Source organism: Ceratotherium simum, chromosome 2 (assembly GCF_057802395.1).
Source record: "Ceratotherium simum simum isolate JZ-2026a chromosome 2, ASM5780239v1, whole genome shotgun sequence".
Lineage (NCBI taxonomy): Eukaryota > Metazoa > Chordata > Mammalia > Perissodactyla > Rhinocerotidae > Ceratotherium > Ceratotherium simum.
Window position 1 is genome coordinate 57,614,726 of NC_141901.1, and position 23,410 is coordinate 57,638,135.

The 23,410-nt window shown below is 49.6% G+C and overlaps 2 protein-coding genes across 2 annotated transcripts; both read left to right on the top strand.

Annotated features, from left to right (window-relative positions):
- Positions 1-1,903: 1,903 nt before the first annotated feature.
- EPS8L3 (EPS8 signaling adaptor L3) lies at positions 1,904-10,604 on the top strand. The gene is made up of 16 exons (XM_087419878.1): positions 1,904-2,056; positions 2,341-2,490; positions 2,596-2,651; positions 3,083-3,225; positions 3,314-3,429; positions 3,690-3,813; positions 3,902-3,963; positions 4,222-4,296; positions 4,627-4,775; positions 7,635-7,716; positions 7,971-8,005; positions 8,507-8,696; positions 8,897-9,025; positions 9,327-9,400; positions 9,904-10,036; positions 10,287-10,604. Exons 1-16 carry the CDS (start codon positions 1,904-1,906, stop codon positions 10,296-10,298), a joined length of 1,683 nt encoding a protein of 560 aa, XP_087276004.1. The 3' UTR covers positions 10,299-10,604.
- A 2,340-nt stretch (positions 10,605-12,944) lies between these two features.
- On the top strand, positions 12,945-15,985 carry GSTM3 (glutathione S-transferase mu 3). Its single transcript, XM_004420709.3, has 8 exons — positions 12,945-13,029; positions 13,401-13,476; positions 13,844-13,908; positions 14,599-14,680; positions 14,774-14,874; positions 15,209-15,304; positions 15,394-15,504; positions 15,794-15,985. Exons 1-8 carry the CDS (start codon positions 12,979-12,981, stop codon positions 15,890-15,892), a joined length of 681 nt encoding a protein of 226 aa, XP_004420766.1. The 5' UTR covers positions 12,945-12,978; the 3' UTR covers positions 15,893-15,985.
- The last annotated feature ends 7,425 nt before the right edge of the window (positions 15,986-23,410 follow it).

Sequence of the window (23,410 nt, forward strand, 5' to 3'; positions counted from 1 at the left end):
TGTCTCTCCCTCCCCACGCTGACCACCTGCTGTAGTGGTGTAGGTCTCACCCCCTTGCTTTGTCTCCCTGCAGTGCACCGGAAGGAGTACTCCCAGAACCTCGCCTCAGTGCCCATGCCCCTGCAGTACAGGGTGGAGGTGTGTAAACCTGGGGCCCCAGTTTCCTGATTCAGCCCAAGTTTTCCCACGTGCCCACCACCCTGCCAAAAAACAGATGTCTCAGACAACTCCCTGTCATAGAAGCCAATGGCCCAACCCAGCCAGATCCAGCGGCTCGGGCCCAACAAGACTGAGCATCTGCTAAGTGCAGGGGAGGAGGACGGGGCCGCTGGGCATCGGCAGGGGAGGATAGGCTGGAGGTAGAGCGGGTGGATGTCCTGTCCCCAGGCAGGAACATGTAGCGGAGGGAAAGTCAGGAAGCACCTGCAACCACCCCACCCCACCCCACCCCTGCCTGTCTCCTGACCCACCCCCTGCCACACTGGTCCCCAGGGAACTGCTTTTTGCCCAGGATCTGGCGTGGCTGGAGGAAGGAATGTGTGAGGTCAGCTGTCCCTGTGAGGACTTGAAAGGGCCACTGTTGGAGATGGGAGGTGGCTGGGCATGAGCTCCCAGGACCGGCGTAAGCTGCTTGGAGGCTGGAGTAAGTCTCTGGCCCTGCCTAGGAGGACGACACTGGCATTGCAAGATCCAGTTGCCTGAAGGGCTGTCCACACCACAGTGAAAGCACAGACTAGAAGAGTGGGGCTGGGGGGAGCATTCACCTGGTCAGGCTGAAGCATCTGGGTAGAACCTGTCCCCAGGCAGCAGCAGATTTAGGGCCCACCTGGAGAAGAAGCACGGAGGGACACTGGGGCGATGGTCTGGAGGCTTCACAGGGCAGCAGAGGTAGGGTTCCCTCAGCCAGGTGGGTTGAGACCAGGGGCACTGGGCTTCATGGCAGGAGCGGGGCTGGGAACTGGTTTCACTTAGGCCCAGCAGGCAAGAGCAAGAGGAGGCATGTCCAGGATGCCGGGGAGTTTGCTCATGATGTCAAGGTTCCCTGAACATGCAGGCAGTGTGAACACTTAGAGAGAAGCTCAGAGCTATGCAGATAGCAGGGGGGTGGGATCAAGGGGCAGGGGGCAGACAGCATTCCCCTAGCAAGGGCCTGGAGGGGAGGCAGGGGCAGGGCTCTGACTTGTGAAGGTACATTTGGATGGGAGAAGGGAGGGGTCTCTTGTGGGAGGGAGAATTACAGCAAAAACCTGCCAAAATGATCAGACTGGCAGTGGGCAAGGGCCAGAGTGGAAACCGAGATCACTGTGGACCTTGCTGGATGAGAGTCAGGGAGAAGGTGGGGCTTGATCTTCTTCCTGAGAGCCTGGGAGGTGATGGACTAGCAGGGGTGGGAAAGGCATTCTGGGTATGGGGAAGAGCATGAGCAAAGGCATGGAGACAGGAGTGCTAGGTCAGTGAGAAGGACCAGGCTGGGATGGTGGGTTCCCAAGGCAAAGGAAGCCAGGGACAGAATTTGAGGGTCCTACATCCCACCCAGAGGAGTTCAGACTTTATTTGTTGGGTGGTTGGAGCCCACGTCTACCACCATCCAGGCCCCTCACCTGGCCTGAACTGTTAAAGGCCATGACTATCCTTCCTTCAAAGTCCTAAACCCTCTCATGCAGCCCATCAGATCCTGACTTACAGGCCCTATTGAGCCCAACCAACTGCTTCTGGCCCTCACATTGGCCCTTGAAGGCTGCTTCAAGGGGATTGCCTGGGACCTCCCAAACATGGAGGCCAAGGACAATTCTTTCTCCTCTGCTGACTTTCCCCCACCACCCATCCCCACCTACCACCGCCTGTGATCCCTCTCTCCAAACCTTCTCCTAGTCCTGGTCTCCTCTTCTCCTCTCAGCACCTGATGACGTGTAAGCTGGGGACTCAGAGAGTCCGGGAGCCCAAGGATGCTCTGCAGAAACTGCAGGAGATGGATGCTCAGGGCCGGGTATGGAGCCAGGACTTGCTCCTGCAGGTCGGAGATGGCTGGCTCCAGCTCCTGGACATCGAGACCAAGGTCAGCCCTCCCACCATACCCTGCAATGGGTCATAGCTAAACTAGACTGCGGAAAAGAAGGCACCGGCTCTTGAACTCCACCCCTCCATGCCCAAGCAACAGCCACCCCTCCCTTATATGATACACACCTAGGCTTAGGAAGAGACCAGGAACAAGCTAGGGATCAGGGGAGATGACACTCCATCCCAGGCCACTAGGAAGGCTGAGCCAACTCAGGTCAGGAGCTCCTAGGAGCCACCCTGACTCCCAGTGACCCTCACAGTCGACCTCTCTGCCTGGCCCAGGAGGAACTGGACTCTTACCGCCTGGACGGCATCCAGGCCATAGATGTGGCGCTCAACACCTGCTCCTACAACTCTGTCCTGTCCATCACCGTGCAGGAGTCGGGCCTGCCAGGCACCAGCACTCTGCTTTTCCAGTGCCAAGAAGTGGGGGTAAGTGGCCAGCGGTGGCGCTAAGGAGAGTAGGTGTGGTGTCCAAGAGCTATCACCCCTCCACACATACACACACACAGCCTGTCTAATTGCTGCTTCCTCCAGGCAGAGCAGCTGAAGACCAGCCTGCAGAAGGCGCTGGAGGAGGAGCAAGAGCAAAGGTAGGCAGCCTCTGCCCCAGCCCAGCTGCAGGACCTCAGAGCTTGGGCCTGAGTGGCCCAAACCTGGCCCCACATCTGGGGGAGCCCTGGTGTCTGTGGCCCAACCAACCCGGGTCTGGAACTGGGGAGGGACCAGGGTGCAGATGGGCATGGGGAAGGGGCTGGGGCTAGGCCCAGGGAACACTGGAGACTGTCCCTGGAGACTGATACGGGACTGAGCAAGCCCATAGGGCAGACAGATGAGACAGGGTGGAGACAGCGAAGGGCCAGACGGAGACTAGGGAGCAGGAGGGTGGCGGGGAGGAGGCAGAGACCAGGGAGCAGGGGCTCCTGGAGAGATATGGTGGTGCCCCTGTGTCCTGGGGCAGAACTGTGGACAGAGCCTCTGTCCCAAGAACACTGTCAAAGCTATGTCCCCACCATGTGCTCAGCAGACCACGATTTGGAGCCCTTCGCCCAGGCCAGGACAGATGGAGGGGGCCTCCTCTGGAAAGGTCACTCCATAACGAGCAGGTACCCTCTCTGGAGCGGGGGCCACCTCCAGAACAGCCCCACTGGATGACCCCAGAGAACAGTAAGTTTGGGGTGTGGGGGCAAGTGAGAGGAGAAGGTTTAGATCAAAGATCAAAGAGGTTCTGGGCCATGGTCCCCTTATATCGCAGACATACCACCACCCCAAAGGCCCCTGACACGTCACTCCAGTGCCCGAGAACCAAGCAGCTTCGCTCTGCCTCCTCCAATGCGGCCCCCATCCCCCGAGGACCCAGAGAGGGATGAGGTAACTCCAGATTGTCGTGGGCTTGCTGAGGCTTTCTGGACCTGGCCGAAGGGAGGACGCCAACCCTCCCCCTCCCCCTAGGAGGCCAGGTCCCAGACTGGCCAAGGCAGGCCCTGGGCTGAGGAGGGACAAGGAGGCTTGGTCAGACCCTGGGCTGGGCCTGAGGCTCGGCTCATGGTGGGCAGGGGGCAGGGGCAGGGTTGGGGGTTCCAGGGTGGGCCTAACTGCCCACTCAAGGCCACAGGTTGTTTGGGGTCCAGGAGGTGCTGAGCCACATCCTAAGGGACATCGAGCTGTTCGTAGAAAAGCTGAAGGAGGCCCAGGCAAAGACCAGTCGTAAGAAGAAGAAGAGACTGGGGAAGAAAAAGAAAAAGGATCAGGGGGGTGAGTGCTGAGGGCCAGGGGAGAGGAGTCGGCGGGGAGAGGGTCTTGGGTGATCTGTGACCCACCACCTGCTCCCCTTCTCCCATAGGGATAACACAGGAACAGTACATTGATTGCTTCCAGAAGATCAAGTACAGCTTCAACCTCCTGGTATGTGACTCCCCACAAGTTCCCCAGCTCTCTCCTCTCTCCCTTTCCCCTCCAGAAACCCCCTCCTCTCTGGTCTCATAGATGTCCCAAGCCTTTTGCTTCTCTAGCTTCTCCCCCTGGAAACTTCACCCATCCCCTTATGACTTCTGGAGAGTGCCAGGCTCTCAACCAAGCCCCAGAACAATTCTGGAGCCCTGGGGTCCTGGTGAAGGTGGGGTGGGATGATGGGTGGTGAAACGCATCATCCTGTATCCCCAGGGGAAGCTGGCTATCAGGCTGCAGGAGACAAGTGCCCCTGAGTTCATACACATCCTCTTCCAAACTCTGGACTTTGTGAGTTGGGGGAGGACGGGGTGGTGAAGAGGGACAGGGTGGAAGGCAGGGAGCAGAGGGAGACTGTGGGGTCTGCCACTTGCTCACCCCAACACACCCTCCTCCTTGACCCCAAGGCACCACCCCACTGTGCACAGCATTGGTCAGAAGACTAGATGGGCTGGGGTTGGAGCCAAGGACACCAGGGATCCAAGGGAGATGGGAAGGAGCAGCAGGCCTGCAGCAACGTGGCATTGCAAAAGTGGAAAGCCAGGGACTCCAGGCCCTTTCTCGCTGGCATTTGGCCCTGTGGGAGACTAGGATTCCTGACACCATCCATCTCTCCCCCAGATCCTGACCCAGTGCCCTGAGCCTGGCCTAGCAGCCCAAGTGACCTCACCCCTCCTCACCCCCAAAGCCATCGACCTGCTGCAGTCCTGTCTGAGCTCATCTGAGAGTAACCTCTGGAAGGGGCTGGGTGTGGCCTGGACTACCAGCCGGTGAGTGAAGACAAGGCGTGAACTGAATCGGGGAAGGGTCATGGGGGCATAGGGCAGGACATTGGAGGTGGCCAGGCCCTACGTTGTCACGAACAAGAAATGTCTCAAAACAAATTGGGGGACTCTACACGGAGTTCTCCAACTTTTTACTAGACTAAGTACAAACAATTTCTTTAAAAAACCACCACTTACCATCACCCACCACCAAAGGAAAGGCATTATCTCAGCAAAAAGGACAATTCTTCCCAAGAAAGGTGAGTTGGCAACCTTCTACTAAAATATATTCTCATTTTTATCAAGGACAAAGTGAAAACTTTGTCTCAATCCAGCCGGGAATTTTAAGAATTACTGACGTAAGAGAGGCTGCAAATGTAACATTAGTAAGACTTGGCAAACAACCGGCCAAGGAGCTGAGAGGGAAAGAGATATTCCGCAGTGGTGTAACCGTGAGCTGGGCAGTTGGACAATAAGGCCAAACCAATGAGAGCCGTGGGGATGGAGGATGAAACCAGTCTGGATACACTGAGCTGAGGTGTCAGTGGAACATTCCACAGACACAGCGTGGCCGGGCCCTCAGGTGAGAGGTCCGATCTGGCCACGTGGATTCTAGGGCAGTCAGCACAGAAGTGGTAGCTGGAGCCACCTAGAGGTAAGGGCTCCAGTGGGGAGCCCAGAACTCATTTGAACAGCACAGTCTGCTCTTTTCCACGCTAGAAGGGCCTTGGGAAACTTCTGCATGTAGGAGGAGAAAGGAGAAAGGGTTAAGGAGAGAAATTCCAGAGGGTTAAAAGGAGAAACAAAAAAGCAGAGGCATGACAACCGAGAGAAGAGGGTTTTAGAAGGACAGAGAAATCAACCGGGAAATAAGCCAGCTGTTCTAGTGAGTCTTTTACCTAATTTACCTGTTTTCAGTCTAGCCCCACTAAGGGATTTTTTGTCCAATCCATCTCAAGACATGAATTATAATTCAAGATAATCTATTTCTTTGTAGATTATACACAAGATAAAATTGACCATTTTAACCATTTTTAAGTGTATAATTCAATGGCATTAAGTACATTAACAATATTGTACAACCGTCGCCACTATCCATTTCCAGAACTTTCTGATCATTCCAAACAGAAACTCTACACCCATTCAGTAATTAATTAAACAAAACTCTCCCCAGCTCCTGGTAATCTCCCTTCCACTTTCTGTCTCTCTTTATTATTTCAAATAGAAAATTAAGTCAGATGTGCCCTATGATGTTTTCTAATTTCTTAAAATAACCAAATCGGTGAGTGAAAGAATTGAAAGACAGAAATACAGAAAAGAGACTAAAGAGATGTTAAAACCCTCAAAAGAGTTGAATTTCAGGCAAATTATATTTAGGTGACTTGATTTTAGGCAAATTGACCCAAAGTTATAGATAACATTAAATGCTGTGGTAATCCAGAAGGATATAAACCATACAAGGCCATTGTATCTGGCAATCAGGAGATTATCAGGACTTTAGAAGAAACAGTTTCAATAGAGTAACGGCAGAGGTAAAAATTGGGTTGAAAGGAAAAATGAAATACCCAGAGGTAAAAAAATGAAGGCTAGGCCATTTGTGACAACATGGGCAGACCTAGAGGGTATTATGCTAAGTGAAATAAGTCTCACTGAGAAAGACAAATACTGTATGTGGAAGACAAACAAACACACAGAGAAGGAGAACAGATTGGTGATTACCAGAGAGGAAGCGGGTGGGGGGAGGGTGAAAGGAGTAAAGGGGCACATGTGTACGGTGACGGATGGAAACTAGACTTTTGGTGGTGAATATGATGCAGTCTATACAGAAGTCAAAATATAATGATGTACACCTGAAATTTATATAATGTTATAAACCAATGTGACCTGAATAAAAAATAAATAAATAAGAAAATGTAGGCAGGGCATATAGACACATTCTCAAAAAACTTGGTAAAGAGAAGGTAACAGAATGACAGCTTAGAAAGAGTAGTAACAGAGCCGAGGGAAGACTTGAGCATGTTTTTAGGGCAAAGAAAAGAAATCAACCAAAAAGATCCAGAAGAGAGGATAATTTATTTGTTCCCATTGAATAAATACTTATTAGCTGCGTCCTATGTACCATCCACTGTACTCAGGATACAGCTCTCGAGGAGTTCGATATAGTAAGAAACACAGACATGAGAGAATCACGTGCAATGCAATGTGAGAGGAGCAATAATCGAGGGTGTCCCAAATTCAGCAGCAGCATGGAAGAGGGAAGAGTCACCTCTGCTCTGGTGAGGCAGGGAGGGAACTTCCTCAAGGAGGCGAGTGGGAATTCCCGGGGCAGGCAGTCGGAGGATATTCCAAGCAGAGCAAGCCTTCTTGGGTCCCGTGCAGCGGGTGAGGGGCAGGCGAGTACCAGCACCCCCGCCCAGAGTCATCCAGAGCAGCTCTCCTGTGATCACGAGGTGGAGTTCCACACAATAGTCAGCTAGAAAGAAACAGATCTGCTGCTGGGAAACTAAAAACAGGTTAGAAAAAGACTGCATGAGACCCCAAGGTGGTCTTCTGGCCCTCACGCTCCGTGGTTCTACCACTTTAATTCAAACCCCTAATCAGTGTGATAAAGTGCCCAGTGTGTTCTTATGGAGTTGACAGACCGCACATCATGGGCAGAGGTGAGGCTGGCCCACAGACCTGCACGGTGAGATTCATTCATGCTTAACAGTTTGATCCTTTGTGGGTGTTCTGGGGCTTTTCATCTGTGCACATGGGCCATGGCCTCTACTACCTAGAAGATCCCTGAGGCTAGGCCCTTCATCTCCTCCCTCTCCATATCCCACAGCCCGGCACAGAGTGGACTCAGCTTTGTTCTCTCTCCAGGGCCGACTGGACAGGCAATGAGCCCCCACCCTACCAACCCACATTCTATGACGGTTGGCAGCCTCCAACACCCTCCAACCAGGTAAGGGGAGCTTAGCACAGAGTCCAACTCAAAGCCCTGGTCTCTGGCTAGTTTCTGGCTCTCAGTCAAAACCATGATCACATGACAACCGAGTGGTGGGTGGGTTCATGTTGGTACCTCTATCTGTGTGGTGGGCAGGCAACGGAGGGACGTGAGGCAGCTGTGTGCAAGTGGGTCTATGGTCTGATACCCCAGCTCCCTAGAGCCATGCTGACTGACTTCCTGCTCTTGCTTACTCTGTTCTGCCCCTACAGGCACCCTCAGGATACCAGGACTCTCCTTCCCTCCAGTATGCTCTGGGCTTACAAATATATGACTCTGGGGAGGGAGGGACGGGGTTGATCCTAGGGATCTGTGGATTCTACATCTCAGGGACCCTCTGGGCTCTTTTTAGCCAGACACGTACACGTACAAGCACATCCCTCCCTTACCTTGGGTGAAAAAGCAGTTTTTTACCCTCCCAGGCTCCCATCCATTTTCACAATACTACCCCCACACACCTCTGATTCCCCAGAGTTCAGGTATAAAGTGCTAAGAGGAGAGCTCAGATATGGAAAATTCCACTGCTGGAAGAGTCTTAAGAAATCAGCAACATTTCAGACCCCTCCTGCCTGCAGAAACCCCCACTCCAAGCCCCCACCTAACACTGACCTGCCATTAAACTCTGTGGAAACCCAAAAGTCACCACCAGACTCCAGGAGGGATATATCTGGGGCTCTGGGGCTGGGATAGGGGCTCAATCTCTGAAGCCCCATTCTCCAGCCATCCTGACTCTGTCTCTGGGTGGAAGCCCTAGGTTAGGGAGCACCTCACACTTTGCTCAAGAGGAGACATACAACCATGGCCCTCAACCTGGGGACCCCAACTTCAGGCCCTCCAGCCCCGGACCTGTCAAGCCAACTCTGAAAATGCAAGTTCTATATGAGTTTGAAGCTAGGAACCCACAGGAACTGACTGTGGTCCAGGGAGAGGTGCTGGAGGTGAGGCACGGGTTTGAGCTAGAAAAGGAGGTGGTAGTTGGTGGGAGCTACAGGCAGCCTGGGGTGGGTGGTCCAGGCATGGGGCTGCTGGGGTGGGTGGCCTAGAGAGGGGGAAGGGCCAGGAGGGAGAAAGCTCTGTGGGGTGGGGGGAAGGCTGGCTGGACAGAGGCTCTGGTGACTGAGGTAGTGACTTTCGGCAGGTCCTGGACCAGAGCAAGCGGTGGTGGCTGGTGAAGAATGAGACAGGACAGAGCGGCTACATTCCCAGCAACATCCTGGAGCCCCTGCAGTCGGGGGACCCTGGGAGCCAGAGCCAGTTGCCCCATCGGGTACTACCCAGCCTAGACTATCCGGAAGCTATAAGGCCTGAGTCAGAGGTGGGGGCAGGGAGGAGTCACTGACAAGTAGAGGACGTAGTCCCGGCTCAATTACATCAGTATTATTGCATGCTTACTGTGTGCCAGTTTATCATGGGGCCAGAGCAAAGAACAAGCCTTGTCCCCGCCAGACAAGCAAACCACGGAGTGAGATAAGTGATCTGATGGGAGCCCAGAGAAGGGATCCAGGTGATGGGGGCCGTGGGTGGCTCTGAGATAAGATGGCCTCTGACCCCAATTCCCCTGATTCTAGGCTCCAATGCTTCGACTTAGCTCCAGGCCTGAGGAGGTCACGGCCTGGCTGCAGGCAGAGAACTTCTCTACCTTGTGAGTGCCTAGGCCCATGGGGTGGGTTGGGAGAACCTTTGTAAAGGGCTCAGATAATAACTAAGGAAACCCAGAGACCCAGAACATACCACCTGACCTACACTGTCCCAGACACCCACAGGTGCTGCCCTGTCGCAGTGCTGCCTCTGCTGAGTCAGAGAGCAGAAGAGAAGGCGTGCCCCTGCCTCGGTTACAGCACTAAATGAGAAGTCCTGCCATGGGGAAGGCAGCAGGAGCAGAGGGAACTCAGGAAGAAACTCGGCTGCCAGCCACCCCTCCCCACCACAAGATTCTCTTGCAGGCACTTCTCCCTTCAAACACAGGAGTTCCGAAATTGGTTTAAGCCAATATGCATATCTTACTCCTTCAACTCCAGATACCCTGTTCTGTGAATTCTCCCAGAACCCCAGCCTCCAAGCCGAAACAGCCCCTCCTCTACCCAAATACTCAGGTCCAAGTCCTTCTGCCCCAACACTGACATCTTCTGCTATTTCTGTTCCCAGCACAGTGAAGACCCTTGGGCCCCTGACAGGGAGCCAGCTGCTTCACATGAGACCTGGGGAGCTACAGATGCTGTGTCCACAGGAGGCCCCACGGGTCCTGGCACGGCTGGAGGCCGTCAGAAGGATGCTGGGGGTGAGGACACTCTGGGGTCCTGACCTCCACTGGAATGTGGGATGCTCCCTGGGTGAGAGTGAGTCAGGTGGACAAGCCAGCAGGCCCAGCCCTGGGGTGGAACTGAGTGCCGCAGGTACTGGCACACGGTATTCTCCCAGGGGCTTGACTTCATGTGCTCTAGCATGCCTTGTCCAAGCTGATCGTTGGCATGAGCTCTGGGGGTCCCTCACCTGGCACCAGCCTCATCTCAATCCTTTTGTTTCCTCAGATGGGCCCTTAGGCACCAACCCAGACACCTCCAAGACCAAGGCCCTCTCACAAACAAGATGGCAGATCCGATACTCTTCAGAGTCCCAAGAATTCCTCTTTCAGGTCCCCAGTTTGCAGCAAACTCCACACACCAGCTCACACAGCAAAGAGGATGAGCAAGCCCAGAGGTTGAGAAAAATGGTGCCCTTCTTGCTGTGTTGAGAGGCCTCCTGAGTTACCACTTATTTATTGTATCTCTTTTCTAAGCCTGGAGCACTTATGCACAGATTTGTCAAGGCTGTTTAGTCCTTCTCCTCCAGAATAAAGGCATCTTCAAGCTTGTCATGTGCCTCCCTTGCAGCTTCTTCTGGGCCTGATGGGGAACAAGGTAGGAGGGCAGGAAGAGCTGGGACACTGGGCATGAGACAGCAGCAGCCCTACATCCATCACTGGGCCAGACTGTTTGAATGTGAGTGGGAATTCCCATTACAACCTGGAGCTGAGAGTCAGAATTTGAGAATTATGTCCCAAGTTCTCCTTACTTTATTTCTAAACAAACTCCAAAATACGGCTATGCTTACCATGTTTATCCTTGTGTGCACATTTCCCCCAGTATTTTCCAAGGTACCCAACACAGCTGAGGGCACAACACTTCACAGGGGCAAAAAGTACCGGGGCTGACAGGGGTAGGTTTCGATGGGCCACACTGGCTGATGATCCAGAGAAGCACAAACAAGCATGTCAGGTGCTCCAGCCTCTACTTGGCAACTTCCTCTTTTAACACAACTTTTATCCCCTCCTGTTGGGTGAGCCAACCTTGAGGTCCCTCCCCAGCTTTGTCTGGCAGAGCATAGGGAACATTGGACAGGAAGTCAGAAGTCCACCAATTGGCTGTGTGAACTCTGGTAAGTCATTTCATTCTTTGGATCCTATTTTGAGTTTGGACTGTCTGTGGCTTCCAATATTTAGTATACACAGCCCTGTTTAATCTCATAACTGTCATGGACTCCTCTTCCCATATAACAGAGGCTGTACTTTTATTGATTTAGTCTACAGATAAGGCTTGATATACCTATGCATCAAGGGCCCCATGACGGTTCTTAAGATGTTCCCTTAAATCTCTCTTAGCTGAATTTGTCCATGACCCTAACATTGTCTGGGCCTCGGATTACTCTATGTTTAGACTGCCTGTGTCACTCCCTCAAGTTCTTGGCCTCAGAAAATCACCTCTCTTAGCTGGTAACACTGAACAGGAAAGCAAAAATTTTCCCTCACAAAAGAGAAGAAAGGTGAGACCCTCAGGGTCTAACTGTCAAGGGCAAAAGTTAACCAGAAAAGTTGATTTCTTGGGATGGGGAAAGGAGATATTAACCCACTGCCCTCAGGAGCTTCACAGAGCTGAAGGAGTCCTAGAAGCAGGGAAACTCTCCAGTGTTTTAGCCCAGTGCTCCCCAGATTTCCCAGTAAAGACTGAGCTGAGGTGGGGGGTGTCTGGATAGCCAACTGCAGTGGAACCAGCACAAGTTGTGCCATTAGACAGACCTAGGTTTGGATCCCAGGCCACCCATGGGAACTTGAGCTTAGAAAGGCAACTCATCCAACCTCTCCAGGCCTTGTGTAACTTCTTCTATAAAATGGGCATAAAACCTACTTCATAACGTTATTGTGAAGCTAAAGTTGGAATAAATTAGCTAACATATATGAAATACCTAGACTATTGCCTAGCACATCGCAGGTGTTCAATAAATGTTAGCTGTATACCTCAAGTTAACTTGAGACTGGCCTTCTGTTATCTTGGGAGAAGAAATCCAGGCAATATAAGTTCCTCTCTCCCTATGTATTTGCATTTTTTTTCCTTTGTTCTTTTTCGTGAAATGTCCTTTTAAAAAGTCCCAACCTTGGGGCCAGCGCCAAGCGGTTAAGTTCTCCCTCCACTTCTGCAGCCCAGGTTCGCAGGTTTGGATCCCAGGCACAGACCTACACACGGCTTATCAAGCCATGTTGTGGCAGGCATCCCACACATAAAATAGAGGAAGATGGGCATAGATGTTAGCCCAGGGCCAATCTTCCTCAGCAAATAGAGGAGGATAGGCAACAGATGTCAACTCAGGGAAATGTGATTTCCTACACCCAGGCAAGGGGTGGTAGGGGCTCAAAGTCCTCAGGAGCCATGCTGTGGAGGTCCTGGGCCAGAAACATTCGGAGTGGTTCTGGACTCCCCACCCGCCCTCAACTCGCACGGCAAAGATGGCGATTCCCTGGTGGTCGGAGTCTGGGTGCCACTCTCGGTGTTTGCCCACCTCCGCCCGACCCCAACCCCGCTTGATAACTATTTATGGCGCGAACCTCACTCTCCTGGGGTAATCAGGACCCTCACTGCCAGGGCTGTTAGCCCTCTTTCCGCCCTTACTGGCACTGTCAACCAACAGAAGGCAGCTCCCATCCACGAGAAACACAGAACCCCATCGCCACGTCCCCCAGCACGCAAGCCAAGATCTTGCCCAGCCTCGCCGGGCGTCGTTAAGCGCCGAACTTCAGAGACTCCAAGAAGTCTTGCCTGCACGTGAGCCAGTACGCACGCGAAGGGAGGCAACCTGGAGGGTGGGGGCGGAGTCAGGGCGCTCACGTTGGCCACGCCCACTTACGTCGGCTATAAAGCTCCGCCCGTTCGCGATCTGCTTCTAGTTTTCGAAGGTGTGAGCCGGCAGATCATGTCGTCGTCAAAGTCGGCTATGGTTTTGGGTTACTGGGATATTCGTGGGGTGAGTGCCGCCTCAACGGCTGCGCCGCTCGGTCAGGGGGACGGACGCGGAGCGGCCGGGGGCTCTGGGTCAGCGGTCTCCTAGAGAAGGGGCTCTACCCGGCAGCCACGCCTCCTTCGCTTCGACGCGGCGCTGCAGCCCGAGCTGAGCTCCCCGGCCGCGGAGGCCGACCCCTGCGCCGCCTCTGGGATCTCCGGGCCCCGCGGAAAGGGTTGAGGACAGCAAGCCGCCGGGGCCGGTCTCGGGGCCACTTAACGACCGCTCCGGCAGGATGCAGGGTCTCTGCAGCCCTCGGCCGGCGGACGTTGGCGGGCGGGGTTTGGGGGCCGGTTGGAGCTGCGCAGGCGCTGACCGGGGCCTTTCTCCCCCAGCTGGCGCACGCCATCCGCATGCTCCTGGAGTACACGGATACATCCTATGAGGAGAAACGGTACACGTGCGGGGAAGGTAATGCCGCCGTTCGTCCCAGTGCGCCAGCGCGCTAAGCTAAGCTGGCTCTCGAGCTGTCCTTTCTTGTGCTCTGAGAGTGGCATCACGCCAAAGTTGGGTGGGACTTCTGCCCCAGTCACCTGGGGGCTCTCTGCTGTGTCCTGTGTGGGGAGAGAGACATCCTTTATCTGGAGCTGGAGATTCCCCCCGTGCGGTAGCCCAACCCTGTATTAACGCATAACCGAATAGGCCCCGGAGAGTAAATGGTTAAGCCCGGGGCCCGGGAATGTGAGGTATTGGAACTAGGTTATTTCTTTAGATCTTTCCATTCTCTTCAGGTGGGATATTAAGGAGGTTGGGTTCCACTTCATTCTCTCTCTTACAGCTCCTGACTATGATAGAAGCCAGTGGCTGGATGTTAAATTCAAGTTAGACCTGGACTTTCCTAACGTAGGTGGCTTTAGAAGAGGGGGCAGAAGGGAAGGTCTTCAAGTCTATCCTTGCTTCTTTCCTCTGGGGTCTAGAGGGATCTAGAATAGGGGCTCTTGGATGGAACAGATAGAATTCAGGAGTCCTTGAACTTGGTTGGGGGAAAAAAATTACATTTTTATTTCCACTAACCACTAACTGAAAGTTAACAATTTCTTCTATTGTGAATATAGGCAATAAGTGACATTAGTTATTAGCCATGTCTGTGACTTTGTCACTGTTAGAAATCGGGTATTTTCATATTACATGTGTTGCAGATATTGTAAATTATTACTTACATTCATCATACTTTGAACTTATGATAGTTATTACATCTGCTTGTTATTAAATGCATTAATAGGCACATACTACTCTATTAGAATTTTGTTTTTTTAATGTTTTATCAATTGCATAAATAGATGTAATTTGCTTTATGCATTTAAAACGTTTTTTCTGAGAAAGGATCCATGGCACGCACACATACACAGATTAAGAACCCCTGTCTAGAATCAGGTGGGGACCTAATTGTTACCTTCTACTTATTTTCTTCTTTCTCCTAACACTGCATCTTCTCTCTACTGTTCACTTCCTTGTAAGTCTCATTTTCCTCAGGAGAGAGAGGCAGGGAGGCGAAAGAGAGGTTGTTCATTTGACCTGCCCTTTTCCTTCCAGCTGCCCTACCTTATGGATGGTAAGAACAAGATCACCCAGAGCAATGCCATCTTGCGCTACATCGCTCGCAAGCACAATATGTGTGAGTGGGGTAGGGCTGGTGAGGGAGACCAGGCTGGTTGCTCACCTGGGACTGGATAATGCCAAGGGTGGTTTCTTATCATTTGGCCTACAGGTGGCGAGACTGAAGAAGAAAAGATCCGAGTGGACATCATGGAGAACCAAATAATGGATTTCCGCATGCAACTGGTACAAGTCTGCTACAGCCCTGACCTTGTGAGTTTCCTTAGCAGGCAGGCATCAATGAAAAGGAGCATTTAGGAACCCAAGGGTTAATTCTACTCCATTCTCCTGCTGCTACCTTCCCACCAACCCAGTCTGTCAGAAGAGGAAACAGAACTCTTCTTTTCCGTGGGTTTGGTTGTCATATAACTCTGGTGTTGGCTCTTCTTCCTTTCCAAACCTCTCCTTTCCATCCTGCCACCCCTACCTGAAGGCAGTGAGAAGACACCTGGAGAAGGGGCCACTAAGTGTCTATCATTGGCCCATGCCCTGATTAGCTATGAATGATGACAGCTATTCTCACTCTCTCTTTTTCCCTCTCTCCCAGGAAAAACTGAAGCCTCAGTACTTGGAACAGCTACCTGGACAACTGAAACAATTCTCCTTGTTCCTGGGGAAATTCTCATGGTTTGCAGGGGAAAAGGTAGGAAGAAAGGAAAGGAAGAGGATACCTTTCTATCTCTGCAGGCGTCAATGAAATCCCCAGACCTGACCATCTTATTGTCCCTCTAGCTCACCTTTGTGGATTTCCTCACCTATGATGTCTTAGATCAGAACCGTATGTTTGAGCCCAAGTGCCTGGATGAATTTCCAAATCTGAAGGCTTTCATGTGCCGTTTTGAGGTGATGCTACCTGCACCTTTCCCTTACAAAAACACTCAGACTCCCCTGGGCCCCAAGGGACCCCGTTGTGATAGATTCTTGCCCAACACCAGGTTTTGCCTAAAGGGATCACTGGTTGGAACCTCTAAACCTTTAAGTCTTGGGAAGGGCCTGGCTTCTAAACCATAAAGGCACTGTCTACAAAATCGGTGGTGGAGGGAGGAGGCAGCATGTGAATGTCACTGTTTTGGAGTGAGTCTGTTGGACTGAGTTAAGAGTCTTTATAAGGTTTGGTATGCTTTCCCTTCAGGCTTTGGAGAAGATAGCTGCCTACATGCAGTCTGACCGCTTCTTCAAGATGCCCATCAACAACAAGATGGCCCAATGGGGCAACAAGAGAATATGCTGAGCATGAGGCGACTTGCTCTGTTCGTTTTGTTCCCTCCTGTCCCTAAGGGGCCTGTACTCGCTCTTTTCTCTTCAATAAATAGCACTTAGGCTACTGGTGTCTAGCTGGATTTCTCTTGGGAGTAGAGGACAGAGGAGAGAGAGTAAGGATATGTAGAGAATTATCAAGATGTGTGAATTCAATCACTGCTACATTGACGTCCCCCACCCCCAACTGTGTTCAGTGGCTAGAGGTTCTTGCCAAAGCTTTGCAAGAGAGTACCAGAAATACAGGTGCAATTGCACAGTTGTAGAGAACAGATGTGTTAAATGGGACTGGAGCCCCTGTAAAGACCTGGTGAAGATATCGAGTAAAACTGTGTGGTACTGGGGACTTAACAGAACTGGAGTTCAGAAACAGAGCCTTGTATATGGACTTTAGTGTGATAAAAATGGTATTTCAAACTGGGGGCTAACCAACAAATAGGATTGGGACAGTTACTTACCAATTAAAAATAATAGAACCCTGCCTCACACCATTCACTAAAATTAATTCATCTGGAATTTAAGGCCCAATGTTAAATACCAAGCTATAGAAGTATTAATGAAAATGTAAGAATGTTTGTGATCGTAGGGTAGGAAAAGTTTCTCTAAATAAGACAGGAAAAGAAAAAGCTACAAAAAAAGATTTGCAAATTGAACAGTATCAAATTCTAAAAGTTTTCTGTGATAAGGCACAAATAAGAAAAATGACGAGATAAAAACAAAGGCCTAGTATAATGTCTACATAAAGAACTATAAGTAAGACAACTCAGTTTTGAAAAACGGACAAAAATCCATGAATAATTTACAGAAGTAGAAATATTGATGGCCAAAACAAATGTTAAGATGTTTATAATCCAAGGAACTGCAAATTACACCATGAGAGACCATTATTACATCTATCAGATGAACAAAAATTAAGTTTATAAAGTGTTGGCCAGGCTTGGGAAGGTGGGGTGCATTTCCTACGGCTGAACTTGTAAATTGGTGTAGCTACTTTGGAGGACAATTTGTCAATCTCTTCTAAAAGATCATATCCTGTGACCCAATAATTACATTCTATTAAATAACTCACCCATATGTCTAAGGTATATAGTGAGACTGTGGCATTTTTGGTAATGTTACCACACAAAGGGCACGATCTGCTTGCTGCAGGAAAGAGCCAATCATCAAGAGGCAAGATGGTGGCAGAGAAAAGGTATCTTATTAAGCGATAGGCTAGCAAATCAGAAGATGGGGGGACTAGTGTCCTAAAGAACCATCTTAAGGGGGCACAGAATCTTGAGGCCGTTATATAGGCTAGCGGGTTATAGAGGAGGGGGTTAGGAATGTTGACCCTCTAGCGTTACAGACTGGGAGTGACCACACCAGATCTTTCAGTTGACATTGATGATGGCTATCAGGATAGAATCTCTGTCCAGACACCATCACATTCCTAAGGAACTCAAAAGAACAAAGTCTCTTATTGTAGCAGGGAGGTGTATACACAAGCAGGGGACATGAAATCTACAAAGCAGGTAGATCTGGAGGGTGCGTATGCAGCTGGGTAAGTCAGAGGTCATTCAAAGTTACAATATGGTTTCTACAATATGGCTTCCCTTAAGTCAAGCTTGTGTTGAGCTGCTATCAGGAATAACAAATAAGTGGAAATCGTGTAAATGCCCAGCAATACTAGGAATACCATGAGACAGTTTGAGATTGAACTGTATGAATGAACATGGAATGATCCCCAAGACACATTGCTGAGTTTTTAAAATTAGGTTGCAGATTAGTATGTACAGTATGATACCTCTTATGTTATAAAAAGGGAAACCATGAGATAAGCATTTTCTGCAGATACATTTATGTATGTGAATGCATAGAAAAAGTTCTGGAAGGACACAACAAATGATACCAAGGCTTACTTCGGACAAATCGGAAAAAGGCCCAGGCTCCAGGATGGAGGTTAAAAGAGATATTACAGATAGGCTAAGGACTCTTCTTTTTTACCGAGGAGCATGTATTCATGTATTACTGTGTAGCAGAAGCTAGTTTTAAATAAAGAAAGCAGACTTAAGGGAAACTGACTCCTGTGGCGATTGAATTGGTACCAGAGCAAAGTCTTTGAGTAGTTTCCAGCCTAAGACAGTGATCTGAGGGCCAGACTGCTGTCTGCTGTGGCCCAGGAGCCAAGGATCTCTCTAGGAAGAGAGGGACAGAGGGCCTGAATGGCCAGGAGACCCGGTGATGTTAGGAGGGCTGCCTCAGGAGGGGTTAGTAGGGAGACATGATACTAAGCAGACAGTTCAATAGCCACCTTTTGCCACCCCTGGTAGCAGTGGTTAGGTATTCAGGCCAGTATCTTCGGTATGGGGAGACTTTGGCCAGAAGAGGTGTAAAGCTGAGAGTTTCTCTGCAACCTCATAACTATTGACATGAATTTCCATAGTGTGAGTGAGTGAAGTATGCCCTAAGGGAAGGCCTTGTGGCTCTCAGGGAGGCCGGAGAAGTTGAGGATGCTTCCATAACTAGATAGAGGCTATGACCAGAACTCAGAAAGGGAATGTATTGTTTATTGCTGTGTAATAATATTACCACCAATTTAGCAGCTTAAAACAATACACATTACCTCACATTTTCTGTGGGTTAGGAGTCTGAATACAGCTTTACAGGGTCCTGTGCTTCAAGGTTTCATCCGAAAGCTGTGGTCAGCGTGTCAGCCAGGGCTATGATCTCATCTCAAGGCTCAACTGGAAAAGGATCTGCTTCCAAGTTCATGTAATTGTTGATAAAATTCAGTTCCTTATGATCTCTGGGCCAGAGGGCTTCTGGTTCTTTCTGGCTGTCAGCCGGAGGCCACCCTCGGCTCCTTGCTTCATCAAACCCAGTAAGGGGGAGAGTCTCTTCGAAAGAGGGACACTGCAGTCCTATGTAATGTAACCATGGAAACGATATCCCACCACCTTTGCTGTATTCCATTAGAAGTAAATCATAGGACCTGCCCAGACTCAAGGGGACAGGATTTCACAAGGGTGTGAGAACCAGAAGGTGGGATTATGGGGGGCCGTCTTAGAGTCTGTTCACCACAGGTAAGAAGGCAAGGAAGCAGGAAATTGGCCCTGCAGTCCTCTGAGAAAAGAATCCTGGGAAAGACAGATGACAGAAGAGAACAACATGGCAATTAGAAGGGAGAGGTTTAAAAAGCATAGGTCTGGGGGGCCAGCCTGCTGGCGTAGCAGTTAAGTGTGCGGGCTTCACTTCAGCGGCCCAGGGTTCGTTGATTCAGATCCCAGGTGCGCACTGATGCACCGCTTGTCAAGCCATGCTGTGGTGGCATCCCATATAAAGTAGAGGAAGATGGGCACAGATGTGAGCCCAGGGCCAATCTTCCTCAGCAAAAAGAGGAGGATTGGCATCGGATGTTAGCTCAGGGCTAATCTTCCTCACAAAAAAAAAGAAAGAAAGAAAGAAAAAAAAAAAAGCATAGGTCTATATTGCACATTAATTCCAGATAGATAGATTACAAGCAAAACACATGTTCCAACTTTTCCTAGTTACTATGTTTGTTAGTGAAAATCCACTTAGTTATCCAAAACCAATGACCTTACCGGCCAGGAAAGCAGGGAAGGCCACTGAGAGGATCAGATCCATTCCACAGGAGATGTGATTCCCCCAGGCTCCAACCCGCCCCTAACTCTAATTCTAACATAGGCCAAGAAGAGAATGCTGTCACAATGGCTACCTTCAAGCAAGGAAGGGAAGTGGTTGCCCTATCATCCCAGAGGCAAGAGGCCACACAAATGTTGAGAAATTAGTATACCAGTGATGGGTTTGTGCAAGTAGCAGCAATAAGAGCTTTTCAAAAAAACACTTGTGATAGGTGCATTAAATTTGATGGAGCAGTTCCCCAAAAAGTTTTAGGGAAACTCATTTGTATTCATTGTTGAAGGTTGAGCAAGCTAATTAAGGCATTTCTGATTCAGAAGCATATGGCTGATGTGATTCAAGAAACATTCGTTGTAGAATTATTTCATTGATGGAAAGAATGGAGTAGAGAACACTGATGTGTATGGACATGGATCCCCCTTTAAAGCTAGCTTAAGGGCTTATGAGAACACCAGGACTTCCAACAGAAATTGCACATTCCTTATCCTTCAACTGCAGGACTAGGGGGAGCAATGAGCCACACCAATAAAAAGGAATTTAGGGAGGTCAGATAGTTGGTAGGGGAGAGGGAAGGAATTGACATTTAGTGAGTGATTTTTCTAATGTGCAAATTTGCTCAGGTCACTCCCTCTGTTAAATACAATTAATGGCTTTCTAGGCCTCCAGAAAAAGACAACTCCACCAGTTTACAAAATCCTTCATAACCTGACTTCTGCTTTCATGATCTGGCTTTCTCCTTGCATATGTCAAATTGGAAGGCAACATTTCTGAAAATGAACAAAGATGTGCTCTTAGTGTTCTTTGGGGATTTTCAGTGGAAATAATTATAGGTGACTCATTCGTGGCAATTAAATCCAGAAGAAAAGATTCAATGGAGGTGTGTATACTTCAATTTCAAAGGAAAAGGTACTGCTGTGTTGCTCCACATGGAGAAGAGGGCCAACCTGAGGTTATTAGAAGGGAGTATTTTCAATGGTGCAGAGGGATGGGAATAGAACAAACAGCATAATGTTCATGTTGTGTTATAGTTTGAAGGAAAATTAGAATAGGTCTCTATTTTATCTTCTATGGTGTAATGTTTCCAATTGTTTTAACAGATATTTTTTTGAACTCTGACTGAAACCCTGTCTGGTTCCTTCCAAAATTATGTTTCAGATGGGAAGAGAACTGGAAGAAAGTAGGAACTGCAGGGCGGATGGACAATGCATACTTTGGGCCTTTTGGACAATGCTATGCCTTATGGGGGATTGTTGGGGCTACCCCACAAAGAGGAGTCTGTTGGAAAAAGCCAGATCTGTTTTTGTAGGAATATGACAATTAGCATTTACAGGAAGAGTTTTCTGGAATCCATCAGGATGGGCCCCTCTTATTCTTTGCTTCCAATTCCAAGTCTTGAGTTACCATGTAATAACATGCTGGTCTCTGTGTGTCTGTCATCAGTAAAGATTTCCTCATCATGCCACACAAGTCAGGAAAATGCAGGCTAAGAAAGTGGGATGACGGTGACTCTGAAAGTGGGGTCACCAGAGCGATAGAGACAAGAGCCAATCCAGGAATTGACTTTAGGTTGCTGATATCAGTGTTTAGTATGAAAGCCTTATTAGACAACATCTCTTGGGAATCCTCTCACCAAACAAGGGCATCCTATAAGCCTTGTAAACAAATGCCAAACAGCTTCTCTGCAAATCTGAGTGCAGGCTGTGTCCAACTGCAGTATAGGGCTCACTTGTATTCCCTTTGTCCACCTCCCATTCCCCTACCGTTTTACATAGGGTGAATTGGGAGTCAATGACAGTACACTTTAGACTGTCATTTTCAACATATCCATCTGAATGTTACCCAGAGAGCCCAGACTTGGAACTGGGTACACTAGTTGATGACACTTTAAGTCGTTCTTGTTTTGGCAAAAGGAGGGGGGGGGGTGTTTTGTTTGTACAGGGGATGGTTGCATTACGTTAGGAGGAGCATTTCATGGTGGTGGCTGTAGTAATGGTTGTTTGGAAATGCACATATGGAAAAGAATATGTTTATGTCAGGCCTCTATCCTCTGCATTTTTGAAACATCCTTCTTATGAAGGGGAGTTTCTCACATTTTAAGTCCCACCTCCCCAAGGTAGAGAACTACTAGTTGACCCGTGATATCTATCTCCCATCTTCTGTTGTCATATCTGCTGTCATTTCTTGCTTCTCAGGCAAAAGGTGTCATTTCCAATGAGATTCTAGCCAATGAGATATAAGTAGAAGAGTTATATGTTACTTCCAGGAAGTTTGCTTAAGAGACAAAGAGTAACCTCACTCCTCTTTCTCCCTCCTGCTGTTTCGAACTCAGATATGTGATGGTGCACTAGTGGCCATTTCAGACTATGAGGTGACACAGAGAATGGAAACCACATGCAGAGGATGATGGAGCATTAAGTTAAGAAGCTAAGTCATTAAGGCTACTATGAAGCCAGCATTACCAGTGCTTAACTGTCTCTTTCCAGATCTTCTTTTACGTGAGAAGTGAACTTCTGTCCTATTTAAGCCACTGTTGCTATTTAGTTACATACAGCAGAACTTAGTCCTAATTCATGCACTCACTCTGCCAGCCTCCCTTGTGGCTGAGGCCCAGGCCTGTGACCCAGGCTCTGTTAATTGCACACCGTGGTGCAGGACTTCACCTCGTTTTTTTTGTTTGTTTGTTTTGTTTTTTTGGTGAGAAAGATTAGCCCTGAGTTAACATCCACTGCCAATCCTCCTCTTTCTCTTGAGGAAGACCGGCCCTGGGCTAACATCAGTGCCCATCTTCCTCTACCTTATATGGAATGCCGCCATAGCATGGTTTGACAAGCAGTGCGTCAGTCCGCACCCAGGATCCCAATCGGTTCACCCAGGATGTGAACCCTGGGCCACCAAAGCAGAGCATGTGAACTTAACCACTACGCCACCAGGCCGGCCCCAAGACGTCAGTTCTGAAGAAGCAGGCCCTGAGAATTTGTTTTCTGGCAAGGGTAGTCGAGGAGGGATCAGGATTCTGGAAGCAGCAGTGGTGAGACATTCACATCTGGTGCCACATGTCAGGGCAGGAGCTCCAGTGTCGGTGCCCAGCAAGGGCTGTGGGGCTTTCTCTAGAACAATCTCACAGGTGATTAGGCACACTTCCTGGTCACCCAGCTTCCAAGCCAACACGCTGGCCATCCCAGGGATTCATGTGCTACCTGATACCTCTATAAATCACTTCCTCTTTCAGCAGCAAGGAACCCTAGGTGATACACCACTCCCCCTGGGTCTCTCTGAAGATAAATACTTTGTCTTCACTACCTTAGTCCCTCTCCTACATGCTCTAAATCACTGGCTGAAACCTAAGGTTTCTCCTGAACTTGGGTTTAACCTTTATCCCCACTTTTCTGGGTGTGGGAGTGACTGTAGTTGGCCACCAAAATCCATTCTTCTGTGCAAATATGGGTCTACCCTTGTGGCGAGGTACAGCCACACAACTGAACCTCTCAAATGGAATGTGAATGACTGTGATGTAGGCAACTTCTGCCTCACTTGCATAAAGGGAAGTGGCTTCCTTGGGTTTTCTCTCTCCATTTTCCTTCCCATACTGGTGATAGAGCTTCAACCAAAGGAGGAGGCACCTAGGGGATTGCAGAGCCACAGGATGGAAGGAGCCTGAGTCCCTCAATAACTTCATGGAGCAGGGCTGCCTCAACAGCCTGGACCATTCCCCATGGAACATGAAAGAATAAACTGCCACTCTCTCTAAGCTACTGTCTTGGGGTCTCTTTCAGCTTTATCTTTCTCTGCTAACACAATGATAATGGAGGGATACTAGGCAGGGGACTTGAAACTGACAACAGCTGATCACAGA

Excerpts from the sequence above, each read along its gene's own strand:
- GSTM3 (XM_004420709.3), top strand. The coding sequence starts at position 12,979 with ATGTCGTCGTCAAAGTCGGCTATGGTTTTGGGTTACTGGGATATTCGT. Across the intron at positions 13,030-13,400 it reads GTTACTGGGATATTCGTGGG|CTGGCGCACGCCATCCGCAT; the intron begins GTGAGTGCCGCC and ends TTTCTCCCCCAG. Across the intron at positions 15,305-15,393 it reads CATGGTTTGCAGGGGAAAAG|CTCACCTTTGTGGATTTCCT; the intron begins GTAGGAAGAAAG and ends TTGTCCCTCTAG.
- EPS8L3 (XM_087419878.1), top strand. The coding sequence starts at position 1,904 with ATGACGTGTAAGCTGGGGACTCAGAGAGTCCGGGAGCCCAAGGATGCT. Across the intron at positions 3,430-3,689 it reads AGGACCCAGAGAGGGATGAG|GAGGTGCTGAGCCACATCCT; the intron begins GTAACTCCAGAT and ends TTTGGGGTCCAG. Across the intron at positions 8,006-8,506 it reads CAGGACTCTCCTTCCCTCCA|CCCTAGGTTAGGGAGCACCT; the intron begins GTATGCTCTGGG and ends TCTGGGTGGAAG.